The following is a 13,779-nucleotide window of genomic DNA, read 5'->3' as shown; positions in this document are numbered from 1 at the left end:
CTTGCACATGCACTACCTTGGAGTGATTTTTTTGGTGCCTCCCCCAATTCCTAAGTATTCCTAACGTGGAGTAAGGTACAGTTCTGGTCTCCCGACTCTTGTAAGGCAAAAAAACCAGACTGAATGAACAAAACTTCTATAATCTGTATATCCAAAGGTATTAACATAGATGCCCTTGTTAAAATAGAGAATGGAAATATAATCTGTGGTCTAGAAAATTACTCTTTGTGTATATTTCATCTTCATCTTCAAAAACTTGTATCTTATCTAGTGGTTTTGAGGACTAAGGAAAGAAAAGAGTATGTATATATGTCTGACCAATAGATAGCAAGTGTTCAATAGATATGTTTCCTTCGTTGTGAAATTTTTTATTACCCAAAAGAAAATCAGCTCAGGCGCTGGCGTGGTTGTCCTTTAACTTCTTGCCCCAAATGCAGAAGTCCCCAATATACAGGGAACTATTAAACCACTTCTCTTTGATCACTTCTTTTTGGCTCGCTTTGACAAAACATGGATATTTATTTGCTTACATAATATTTTCTCTCTAGACATAGAATAGAGCATATGTCCCAGAATTTTATTTTTGCCCCATTTAGATGGAGATTATCAGCTGTTTTTTTTTTTAATGTACAAAGCATTTGGAGAAAACTAAAACTGTAAGAACAGACTGAGCAACCAACTTTACAGTAAACTTAGACGATATTTAAAAATTACTTTTGTTGGATTTATTCACTTTATTTTTTTTGTTTGTTTTGTCTGCTTATGTGCATGGGCACCCCATGAATACTTGGTGCCCGGAGAGGCCAGAAGAGGGTATCATATCTACCAGGACTGAAATTAGGGATGATTGTGAGCCACCATATGGGGACTGTTACTCCAATAGGGCTCCTCTGCGAAAGCCACGAGTGCTCTAAACCATTGAGTCATCTCTTCATATTCAACTCAGATAATTTTTAACAACAAAAGGTGAACAGTCTTTTTATTGTTGTTTTTTCGTTTAGTCAAGCATAGTTGATCTGCTGTTTTATTGTTCTTAGCTATTAAAGAGTTCACGTGACTCTTAAATTCTACTTGGTAATTTAAAAAATGTTGGAAAGATAAACGCTAAAGCAGTGTAAATATTTCACTTGTTTGAATCTGCTGTTTTGATGGTTGGCAACTGTAACCTATCTTGGGAAAACCCAGAAGCAGGACATAATTCCACTTGACTTACAAAGTTAGTTTGACTCTCACGATTTTATTGTGAGCACAACAAGCTTTTAAAACAGTATGTGATTTTTCTCAAGTCTGCTCAAGTCATAGTGGCTTGTAGCTACAGTCAAACAATTATAAAAGAGTGAGGTACACTGGATATGTTACTTCTAATCATCTCAGGATGGTGCAGATGTTTTTTTTTCTTGTCAGCAACATAAGGAATCTGGAAAAAGCCCTGGTTTATAATTTATTGGAAATTTTGTAATGGACATTGATGATCTAAAGATTTATGTTGTGTGTGTTGCTTATATACCTGTATAAACTACCTCTGTAATACATACTTCCATTCACCCAAATCTCACAAAATATTTGCCAGTATAAAACCACTACAAAAATAAGTATCCATTAATTATAGTGATTTCTGTGAATTTATGCCTAGACCTTAAAGTCTGTAATTATTTGGAAAAATTGCAACTATGTCTTGCATTCATAATTACTGCAGCTCTAAACAACACCTGGACATACATACTAAAGAGTAAATTATAATAATATGCTTGCATATAACAGTACGAACATCACAAACTCAACCACCAAAACTGTAACTTTTATTTGGTAATAGATATTTTAATAAACAGGCTTTCTCCATCTGTAAGACCCTGATAATGCCTTTTAGGAAATCATAGAAAAATAAAATACAATAATTAGCAATTTGTACTTTGTACAAAAATCTTACTACATTGCTCAGCAGGTTCTTTCGCTAAACACCATATCCTTTCAGCAACTAGATGACAAGCATAATTCAATCCACCATAAACAACTCCTCATACTGGGAGCCAGACATTCTATAACACTATTGCCTTGTTTGCATGCCAGCACATGAACATTTACATGGAATATTATAGTTTTTCATAAGATGAAAATAGTACCACCTTCCAACGAAACTGAAGTACTTCACTGCTCTGGTCAAGTAGGTAGTAGGGGAGATTGCAGTTCCAGTAGCGCCATTTTGCTGCATTTGTGTCTCTACCATATTGGAATTACAACTAAAACAGAAACATCGACTGAACAAGCGACCTTGGAGAAACATTTATGCCCTAAGTAGTCATATGATTCCAGACAGAAAACATGATGCGGTGCTATCCCTCCTCATTGTCACAAACAGATCCAAACCCTCTTGCGAAATACATAGCTATAGCACTAGACACTTGAAGAATGATAACCTCTAGTCCGTTAACAAGGAAAGATTTTAAAAATCCTTAACTTACAGGGAAAAGTATTGTGGCTGCAGATTTTGATTAGTAAAATATAATCTCTGAGGAGGATTAAATAAGTCTAGACAGATATTATCTAGGTATTATACGGAATACACTATTTAGTATTTTTTTTTTAGGATTTGTGCCACAAAGACATTTGTATTTAATATTTTGAATGCACTGAGAATGTCTACCATTTAAAATTCGAAGGTTTAAATATTTGAAGTGTTTAAGCAAATAGGAATATATACTTACATATTTATATTTTAGGTTATAATAGAGTAGCAAAAATATGAGGAACAATCTTATCCCATTAGTCACAATCTAATTTCACATAAAGCCAAAGAAGAAATATGCATCTTTAAATCTCCACACATTGGCTACAGCTTATCCAGAAATGGAGCACCCAGCACTGTTTTTTTTTTTAATCCTTTTAAGTCTAGAGGGACAATTAACAAAATACCCTTGTATCGCCTGTCTACTTCTTCTAAATGACAACATATTTTACAGTGTTTTCTAGATGTAAACAAAACAAAAATATTTTCTCCTAAAAGGTCAATATCTTCACCCCTATTTTTTTTTTTAATTTAGATAGGAGCTTAAGCACTTCTAAAATAGGATTTGAGGATACCGTCCAGGTAAATAAACACTGCAACCTCTTTTAGGACTAAAACTGTTTTAATTTTCATAGCTTTTGATAGAACATGTACCAAATGTTTCTGCCATTTACTCTGTAATAGGCAAACATAAGTAAGAAAACAGGACAAATCCTGGTACCCTTGAGAAGTCCTCAATCTCTACTATCTGGGCAGAGAAACCTCATTAGAGTCCTTGGAAAAATCAAGTGAATCAAGTGTTGGGTTTTCTAGTAAGATATCTTAAACTATTCGATGAAGATGCCTTTGAAATATTTCGTTTTCCTCACTATTTACTATGCATAAAGTCAAATATCACACACACACACACACACACACACTTTCCTACTTTAACAACTTACAACTACACTTTCAACTTACACGCCCTTCCCAACCCCATTGACTTTTCTCTAAATCAAACTATCCACACAGCCACATCTTCTGCCTTTTCCACCACAGATCTACCAAATAAGCTGTAAGTTGCTCAGTCCTTTCCCTTGCACTGGACTTCTGCTCCTTTAAAAGCAGCCTCTTTACTCGGCTTGAATACCAACGAATCACTGCAGCCTTTTTCTGTGACTCTCTTCTTCCTGACCCCACAGCTCCTTTGCTCTGTCCCATTTAGCCTGGCTTCTGTCACACCAAATACTTTTGATGACTTGCTCACAAATTCTGATTCCATTTCCTACCTGTCTTCTCAGCCATTGCACTCAGGCTTTGACTTCAGTGCTTCCTAGAGACTGCCCTCAGTAAGGACCTCAAAGAGAGCATTCTAGACAAAGTTGCCATTATCCAATGACCAGCACTTGGTTATGATCTTGACTTTTTTCCTTTGTTGTTGTTGTTTTGTTTTTAGATTTACTATTATTTTGAACTTTGTATGCATGTATCTGTGTTCATAGAGACATTTTGTGGGATGCCACAGGAGGCTAGAAAAGAGTACCAGATCCTGTAGAGCTGCTATGATAGGCCAACTGTTGTGAGCTTGCGCATGTGATTGCTAGAACAGAGTTCGGAGTTCAGGACCTCTGCAAGAACAGTATACATAAACTGTTAAGCCATCTCTCTAGCAATGATGTTGACTTAAAAGCACCAAATCAGCTGCATTTCTCTTTCCTGTATTTTTATTAATAAAAACTTTTATTTTAGTAGCTTCTTGATCTCTGTCTAATCCCTAAACACTAGAATCATTTTGAGCTCAATCCTGGACCTACTTTTCTATTATATAAGATTATTCTTGGTCTTAAAAATGTGAATACTGATACATAGACTAATGGACTTCAGTTCTTGATCTCCAGTCTTAATTGGTCCTTCAACACTCAAATGTAACAGCTTGTGTGTGTGTGTGTGTGTGTGTGTGTGTGTGTGTGTGTGTGTGTGTGTGTGCATGTAGAGGCCAGACAACAAATTTGACTGACGTTCCTCAATTGCCATCCACCATTATGTTGAGACAGGGTCTTTTACTGACCTGGAACTTAAAATTAAGTTAAACTGGCGGACCAGCAAGCCTCAGGGACCCTCTTGTCTACACCTACCAACTGTAGGACTATGAGAGTGTCATGGTGCCAGATTTTTAAAAATGGGGGCTTGGGGGATTTAAATTCATGTCATCAAGCTTGTGAGTAAAGCAATCAATCTACTGCTGAGCTATCTCCTCAGCCTACAAATCTCCACATAACAGTTCCATTTGATTATCTACTAGTTATTTATGGCACTGTGTAGCCAAAACCAAATTCGACTTTTGGACTCTAAAGCTCTTTTTTCACTACCGATAAATCAATTGCTGGTTTCCCTCATTCCACTGTATCATTCTCTTCATATACTCACCCCCTCCAGATTCACAACTCTACCCTGCTCTCTCTGTGAGAACTCTGTTCTCACTCCTTTCATGGGTGTTCCTTTCAATTTTTCATATGACATTTTAATATAGCTGTACAAGTATTTTTAAACCAAAATTTTTATCCTATTTATACTATATAAAAAGGTCCTATAAAAATGCAATAGCTATTTGATTTTGTTTGAATACCGTATTCAGTGAACTTTTAAACATCAAATAAACACCAGTAGCTAGAAAAAGCATACATTACTATCCTAAGTTCACTGAGTGAATTGTGGATTCCCTTTTTGTGTTTCTCCGACTGGGACAGTAAAACAATTTGCTTTTTCGAGCTGACCTTACAGGATATCTGGCTAGTGTGAGTTAAAAGAAGAACCACAAAAAGGAAATTTTAGCCACTATAATGAATTTGTTTTTTTTTTTTTTGAGAATTTGAAGGTTACTAATGTTATGTGAGTGAATGGAAATATAAAACGTGTAACTATAGTCCCCATACACAACTTTATATTCTCAACACCCAGGAACAGAGGAGGAGGGTATTGAGGCCAGCCTGGGCTAGTTAGTGAGACTCTATTTCAAAAAATTGACAATACAAACACTCCCTTTAAATTCAGACTCCTATCAGTGGCTTCTAAAGCAATTGGGGAAAGAAAGAACATAAGCATTCTACGTTCAAAATGTCACGTAGAAATCAAAGTGTAACATAAAATGTTTATGAAGATACTGTATTTCATGTTGGTTTTTCAGTGTCTTTTAAAACTGTTTTAAATTTAATGACAGGAGTGAAAAAAATCCATGAATTGAGTAATTTATTACCATGTATAAAATATTTTGACAGGTATGTTTAATGAATTATTATTTAAAAATCTTTTGATTACATTTCTTAGAAATGTAGAAAAGTAGAAATCAAAAAGTGTATTTTTAAAACGTAGTTGTTTTATTTGGATGGTCTTGTAGGATTTTTTTTAATTAAATGGAATATATATTTTCATAGAATTATTTATATATCCACATTCTCAAAATGCATTTAAGTTTCAAAATTGCCAATAAGAACAATACGACATGATGTTAGCTGCTGCTTTTTGAATTATTTTCTTTTTAAATGAAGGAACCATTTTAACATGTCATTTTATTACTTTTTGATCTGTAATACTTGTCATTAATGTTATAGTTAATACTATGCTTGCATTTTTTAAATATGAAGTCATTACTACAAGCATAACCAAAATTTAGTAAGCTCTACTAGTCAAATATTACCCTTTCAGACTGGAGAGATGGCTCAGTGGTTAAGAGCACTGACTGCTCTTCCAGAGGTCCTGAGTTCAATTCCCAGCAACCACATGGTGGCTCAAAGCCATCTGTAATGAGATCTGGTGCCTTCTTCTGGCTCGAAGGTATACATGCAGGCAGAACGCTGTATATATAATAAAAAAAAATACCCTTTCAAAACAAAATTTAAACAGTTGATATTTTCCTAGCTCAAGATGAAAACTAAACTCATGGGAAAGTAAGTTTCTCAAATGCATTTATATTCTATATACATATTTTCAGTGTCACAATCTAGGAGTCATTTTAGCAAAATGATTAATATGATATCAGAAATGAAACACATTCAATGATCTTTAAAATCGAGTGTTCCTCATATTCATTTCTGTTACTACTGCTCTAATATTGTACCCCTCTGCCCCCAAATGATACCATTTCAAGTTTTATTTATATTTTCTATTTATCTTGAAGGTCTAATTTAAAAGAAAAAACATAAAATTGAATGGAAGCTCTATGTTTTTATAAAAAGTAAATGACAGTTTTGACAGTTTTGCATAGTGTCAATATATTGATATAATGTTCTTTAAAGAACTATATATATGTATATATATATCTCACAGGAAGAGAGAACATATTAAAAACTTCAAAGAAAAACATATATATATTAAGTGGTTTCCATATAGTACAGGAAAAATTAAAGCTTCATTATTCATTCATTGTCTATAATATTCAGCATTGTCTTAATGATACTTTGAATGTTTATGGCAATGATATTTATCATATCAAAACATGTTGGTTTTAAACAGTGATCATCACATCAACCTCCTTGATGGGAATATAGCTCATTCAGTTACACAATCCTTAGCCACTGAGTAGCTACTGGTTTCTATTTCTTCGAGTTTGTAAAGACCTTATTTTAAGCAGATTTAGTAAAGGAAAGCAAATATATGTAAACGGATAAAGCATGCCCAGTTAAAATGTCATCATGGCTTTGATAAGACTATCCTGGGATGAGGATTATAAGGAACAAATACTACTACCCATGATAAATTGAGGCAATAAAATTATACTGTTTCATCTCTTAAGATTGGATAAAGATATATTTAAATGAAATATATATGAAATCAAGTTCTGTCCGGAACACAAACAGCCAATTTTACAAATAACTCAACATAGAAAAGATTCATGACATCATAGAAGCAGCAGAGCACTTCAGTTGAAACCTTGACATTTATGGTTTGTTTTAGGAATTGGCTTTCTCCCCCACATCATATAACATGATTTTAAACACTAAAAATGATATTAGCTCTTTCTTGAAGACAGGAAACCAAAGAGTGTCTTATGTGGGAACCACAAATGTGGACAAACTTGTAACAAAATGCACATATGAGCAGTGGTGAGGGGAGAAACCCAGTGGTCCAGTACTTGCTTTCTTTGGAAAGATCTTGGGCTTGTGCATCAGCACAAAACCACAAACAATAGTTGATAAGCTCTTGTGTAACTCATAAAAACAATTGTGACTACATATAAAATCTGAATGGGATTCATAGACAACAATGGTTCTTAGGTGTCCAGAGTTTTCTTTACTATCTGGAGACAGAGTTGCATCTTCCTTTCTGTGAGGATAATGAAACAGAGATCCTGACGCCAGCTGAATAGGATTCTGAAGTACTGTTTCCCACTTCTCAGTTGTTCTGATTTACACACCACCTAAAAATGCTGTTGTGATGAAAGACTACTAGGAGATAAAAATCAATGTAGAAACATGGATAAGGACAGATTATGTTACTTGAGAGACTACCGTTAATAGAATAAATACTTTTTGAATTTACAACTTGTGGGATAAATGTACGGTTAACCTGTACCTTATATGCTAATAGGAAACTGGAAACTATGTGCCCTGGGAATGTGGTTCACATATACCCCATCCTAGTATGCACAATTCTCTGTATTACACTTAAGCATCATTCTGTGATATTGTTTTCATTTGCTATTCTAACCCCTCTCACAAAACAACAACAACAACAACAAGACTTCTTGTGCTTAAGGATAGGAGAATCAGCTTTTAGATTTTCCTCACTATGAAACAAATAGTTCCCTTTTGAAGAAAAGACGGCAATCTGACAAATGGGTGTAGCAATTTAAGTAAGGGCATTCTTCGTTTTGCTTATAAAAATTGCTTTGATTTGGAATATGTTAAATAGAGAAGTGGTTCGACACAATTGACATGCCCAAGCTTTGAAGTTGTCAGATTCTCTTTTGAAAAATGGAAGTTTATTTAGATGTCCTTTTCCTCCCTTCTAAATTCTAGTTCTCTTAACTTACTTGCTTCATTTTAACATGCAGTAACTTCAAAAGCTAGACATTTAGATATATTCCATGATTTCAAAAGAGCAATCTGACAACCAAACAAAACATTTGCCTCGAGAGCAAAGAACTGAAGCCTTGTTATAGATAACTCAAGCCAAGGTGTAAGGATGCTCAAAATAATTTGACATAATGATAATTCTTATCTAACTACTACTCAGTATAAAAGGTTAGTTAAATACACCCAGATGACCTGTATCCTAAACCCTTTCATCTTTATTCCCAGAAGACATATGTATCATGCCACATCTCCTTATAACAAAACCCCATTAGTTTTCTAATGAATCTTTAAAATATCGACTAATTCTTGACATTTTAAGGGAACACTAAGAGGAAGATTGGATGTTTAGTTTTATACAGTCTAAGGTTTTTCTCCCCGGTGCCTCTGTTAGATGTAGGCATGAGCAATCACTTCCTTTCCTGGTTAATTTGAAACCATTTTATGCAAGCTTTGAAGTACATATTGTTACATTTTCTAGAAAAATCAGCTCCAGGTAGAGATTAAAATTTCAGGTTTGGTTTGAAGGGAAAAAAATGATATTTTTAAAGGCTATGTGAGAAATGAGTTCATATATGGATGGATTTCTGATGAGAGTAACTTAGAGAACTTACAAGCATGATTCCTTCTACCAAACCAGAATCGAAACATCTGTTTCTGAGGGGGATTGGAAGTGCGATCCACACATGGCTAGTTCCTGTGTGTTTATTCTTATTCTGTGGCAAGATCTAATCCCCCGTGGCAGAGGACCATAGCAAACTGCAAGGAGTCTCCAGTCTCTAAAATTTAAACTCGAGGATCAGTGGAAACGAATGACAGTGTGCTTAAATTCATTTTTGTGAAGAATACTTGTATGGAGGAGAGGCACGTGGTTTTGTCCACCTATTTGTTCAATGATAGCAAAGAAAATTTATCCTCTTTTGAACATTATAAAAACGATAGAGGATGTCACAAATGTTGATTATAAAAAGGAAAAATTATGACCTCAATGCCTGAAAGACAAAATAAATGTCCTCAGTTGTGCCCAATCTACTTCTCTATGGTTTAGAGTCTCTGAAGGAAAAGCATCAAAATATACATGACATTCGTGTTGTGAAAGTTAAGGTGATCATAACGTACGAAGTGAGGCATCAGCTTTGAACCTCTTTTCGGCAGAAATACACAGATTTCCTATACGTTAGCATTTGGTCCTTAAAATGCTAATTTCTTTTTTATTTAATATCAGACTTCCTGAGCTAACTGAAGCAGCAGAAAATAATTATCTTGCATTTTGAATTTTTCTTTCCTTTGTGCTTAATTTCTATTAAGCAGAGTCAGAACCCTCGCCCTCTGACCTGAAGCTCCCATTTGTGTGCTAAGACCCAGCCTATCAAAGCTTTAATGGTTTGCAGCCGGCCCCGCCATCCAGCCCCATCCACGGACATTTACTGGGCCTTTATAGACTTGCTGTGCTTTGCTGTGTTGACATAATGAGTGTGTTGATGGAACCTGAGACAGAAAGAGATAGGAAGGGGAATTTAAACAGAAAACAGGGAGGCTAAAAATGTAATAAAGGAAGAGGGAAAAAAAGACAATACCGGTAAAAAAAAAATCTTGAGAGTTTAACCGACTTTCTCACAGAACGTAAATTTAATAGAGAGAGATATCAAAGTAGACATTTAGGACACAGGCTGGGTGATATGCAATTTCCTCTTCACTATCCCTGCTGTAGAGAACTTTATAAAAACTTTTCCCAGATTAAATTTGGCTTTCTTTTCTATTACGGGCTGTGAGCTCTCGAGTTGTGACCGCCTTATTCAGTTTACAGCTGGGTAGATTTTTAAGGAGTGAGACCCAAAGTAATAAACCTGTGATTGTAGCATGCACAACTCAGTTATCAGCAGTGACAAGGCAGCTCTGCAATGCTCCCTCCCTGCCACACTGTCACCATTTTATACAATTTTTTAGTTGAATGATTTAAATACACCCTCTTTCTTCTTGATTGTACATTCATTTTACATTTTTGACTATAGACCAGAAGTTGATTATCAAGCAGATAAAAATTTACATGGCATGATTTTCAAAATTCCAAAAATTCGCTCATTAGAATCTATTAAGATTTCTTAAAGGCAAGTACATAATGTATTTGTGCACGTTAGTTATAAGAGATCGTGCCTAACTGTAATTATGAAAGTCATTAGTTTATTTGGGGATAATTATTTCATCCTTGTATGTGTGAAATAAATTTAGTTTTTGCACATAGGCACCAGCAACTCTCAGAATGTTTATTTTCAGCTGAATTTGTTATTTTAGCCATTGTTATTATTCCTGGACTTAACTTCCCCCTGGGTCACAGGGTACATGACCACTATGCAGCAAAGAAATAGATCTTGTTATATTTTAATATTTCTGCTTAATTGTATACGTATTTCTTCCTTACCCTGCCCATGATAAAGTTTATAAGTATATTTAACATTATCATGCTCATAGCTTGGTAAATTATAAACATAGTTTCATAAAACTTGAAAGAGGATATTGGGGGGGGGAGGAAAAGGAAAGTGTTCTAATAAGTATCTAATAAGTATTTCATGTCAGAAAAGACATGAGATAGAAATACAAATTAACTAGAAATAGAATTGCATCATCAGAATTTTGAAAGAAAATAAGTTTTTTTTTTAAAAATCGTGCCATCACTGAATGTAAATCCCCAGACCTTTAAATACTATTATAGAATTGACTTCATCAAGGCATACAGTTGCTACTGACAGAGTCTTATGATGGAGCGTATTATTCTATTTTTTATTTTTCTAAATACATTTTTGTTGTATTATAAAAATAAATATATATGATTAATAAATTTAATCATCTGTTTATATCTGTTATCATTTCATAGATATTTAAATTCAGATAAATATGGAAATTTTATGTTTCCCCTAAGTGTGTCCAGATTTGTGTAAATGTATCAAGCAAACTGCAGAGAGTCTATGAGTGACGTATGGCCATGCATGTAGGTGGCTGGAATATGTTGTTAGCTATTTCTAACACACTTACTTAAAAGTGATGGAATGTCCACTTTTCCCTTCTCAGTACAGTTAAAGAATACGCTAAAGACATCCTTTTATCTCCATACATGCCTTTTTTCGGAATGAAAAAAATTAAGCAGCAATAAAAGGGGAGAAAAGAAAAGGAGAGAGGTGGATCAGCTAAAGAAACAGAGTGGAAGAATCCAGTATGAAGGGACAATAAGAAAATCCTACAAACAAGAATTAAGAGGGGAAGTGAGGTTCGTTGAGTAGAAATAGCTTTACCCTCTCTCAATTAGGTAGGAGTTTGGGAATGCGGAGAGGGATATCTTTCTCTCTGACATCACATAAAAGTTCACCCAATCTGCATCTTTAGACAACCTGCTCTGCATTTTTCCTCCCTCAATACATGGTTTATTCTTCACTCATCCCAATGGTAAGTTTTGTAGTTTCATGGGGGAGCAGATGATTTTATCATTAAATTTGTTTCAAAAGGAACATTATTTTGAGAAGCTGAGAAATTCACTGGAAAAATATATTTGCTTTTTTTGCTGCAAGCTTCAGAGGTGATTATGACAACACACCTCAGATGTGTTCTTATATTCTATGATAGACCAAGGTTTACACACACACACACACACACACACACACACACACACACACACACACACACACTAAAAGCATTTCTATATGCTTAAATGTGAGATCTATTTATATCATATTTGTGATATCTATCTTTTTTTTTAGAAGATTTGGAAAACTGTGTTCATGTAACTTATTTTTGTGAACAAAACATTGCATTTTAAAATTTGGAAAATATACCAATCATCACCCAACACAATACATTTATTATCTCGGGCGGCTTTAAGCTGTCTTAAATCAAGTAAACCATCTCGCATTAAATCTATGTCTACTATGTTAGGCCTATTCAAAGAAGTCCTGTGAACAATTAATTTTCTCAATGCTTTGATAACTTTTTTTTTCAAACTTGTGACGATGAATTCAAGGGAACAGCCATATGTTCACTCCACGCATCCATCTATGAAAACTTTTAGAGCAATGGATTCACTCTCAGTCTTTCCAAGGGTGATTCTTGTAACATACTAGAGAAATACAGTACAGTTAGTAAAAAAATTAGAGGGGGGAAAAGCCTCTAAACAATCACCTACTATGAAATGTGTAGAACCCTATAAAGTTAATTAAAAAATATAGACAAACCCAGCCTTAGAAGATTTAAAAGCACAGTATTTTTGTCCGTCTCCCTCCCCAACAATGCCCTTCATACTGTATTCACACCTGACACAATTGCACTACATGGAATCATTAATTAGTTCTGCAAATCATTGTAACAACATCAGGCACCAACAGTTATTAAAAATAAAACAACAGCACAACCTGTAGATTTGAGTAACTCTATTGAAAAAGAAGTATGTGAAGTTGAAAGCTACTTGATCACAAAACATGGAAGAATGGTCAACTATTTCCTTCTTATCTATCATCAAACTCCACATACGTCTCTGAAGATGCCACACGTAAGGACAAATTCCTTCAGGTTAAGTCCATGAACACTTCCCCAACATTTCTATACAAAGTCACGCATTCATGCTGAGTTATCTATCGTTACGCAGTGATAATCTGCAGTGGGCCAGAGTTTCGTTTGCAGGCTATTCAGAGAGGTCCTGTGTAGCATGATATTGAAATCCCGGATGGAGGCAGAAACGCAAGGTGTGCAGCCATAGTCTGAACGGGATACTGTGGGATGTGAAGGGACGTCTGGAGAATCAGAAGAATGAGTCGTAGAGGGGATAGTTTTCTTTGTAGAAATGCTGAGGCACAAAATACAGGTGTTTATAGTACTTTCATACATGAAATCCTTTCTCCTGTATGTGCATCATATGTAAACGTAAAGTTTGTATGCTGCTGACTATTCGTCTCTGATGTCCAATGAGTATGACTCCGATTCGTCTAATATCGCTGAGAGAGCGGAAAGAGGGAGAGAAGGAGAGGGAGGGACAGAGAGAGGAAGGGAGAAGTTTTGAGCATCTAGAGTTAATAAAGACAAGTCAAAGAAAATGAATACTTAGCTATGTTAAATATGTACCCTGTCACATTTTTTTATTCTTTTAAATTTATTTAATACTTAATAATAATTCTTTGGTTTCCGGGCAAACATCCCCCTCCCCCCCCTTCCTTATGGGTGTTCCCCTCCCAACCCTCCCCCCATTGC

General features: G+C 35.0%; 1 protein-coding gene across 3 annotated transcripts in view; it reads right to left on the bottom strand.

The window, feature by feature from the left end:
- Positions 1–1,777: 1,777 nt before the first annotated feature.
- Epha6 (Eph receptor A6) overlaps positions 1,778–13,779 on the bottom strand; it is a 951,337-nt gene continuing 939,335 nt past the window's right edge. For all 3 annotated transcript variants that reach the window (NM_001419529.1, XM_039088720.2, XM_039088721.2), the window contains one exon: positions 1,778–13,526. In NM_001419529.1, coding sequence (NP_001406458.1) covers positions 13,412–13,526 — 115 coding nt within the window. In that variant the 3' untranslated portion in view covers positions 1,778–13,411. The remainder of the gene's footprint in view (positions 13,527–13,779) is intronic.

This window comes from Rattus norvegicus, chromosome 11, assembly GCF_036323735.1.
Source record: "Rattus norvegicus strain BN/NHsdMcwi chromosome 11, GRCr8, whole genome shotgun sequence".
In the NCBI taxonomy this organism is placed as follows: Eukaryota; Metazoa; Chordata; class Mammalia; order Rodentia; family Muridae; genus Rattus; species Rattus norvegicus.
The sequence above is the reverse complement of the archived record's forward strand: the minus strand, read 5'-3'. Positions and strand labels throughout refer to the sequence as shown.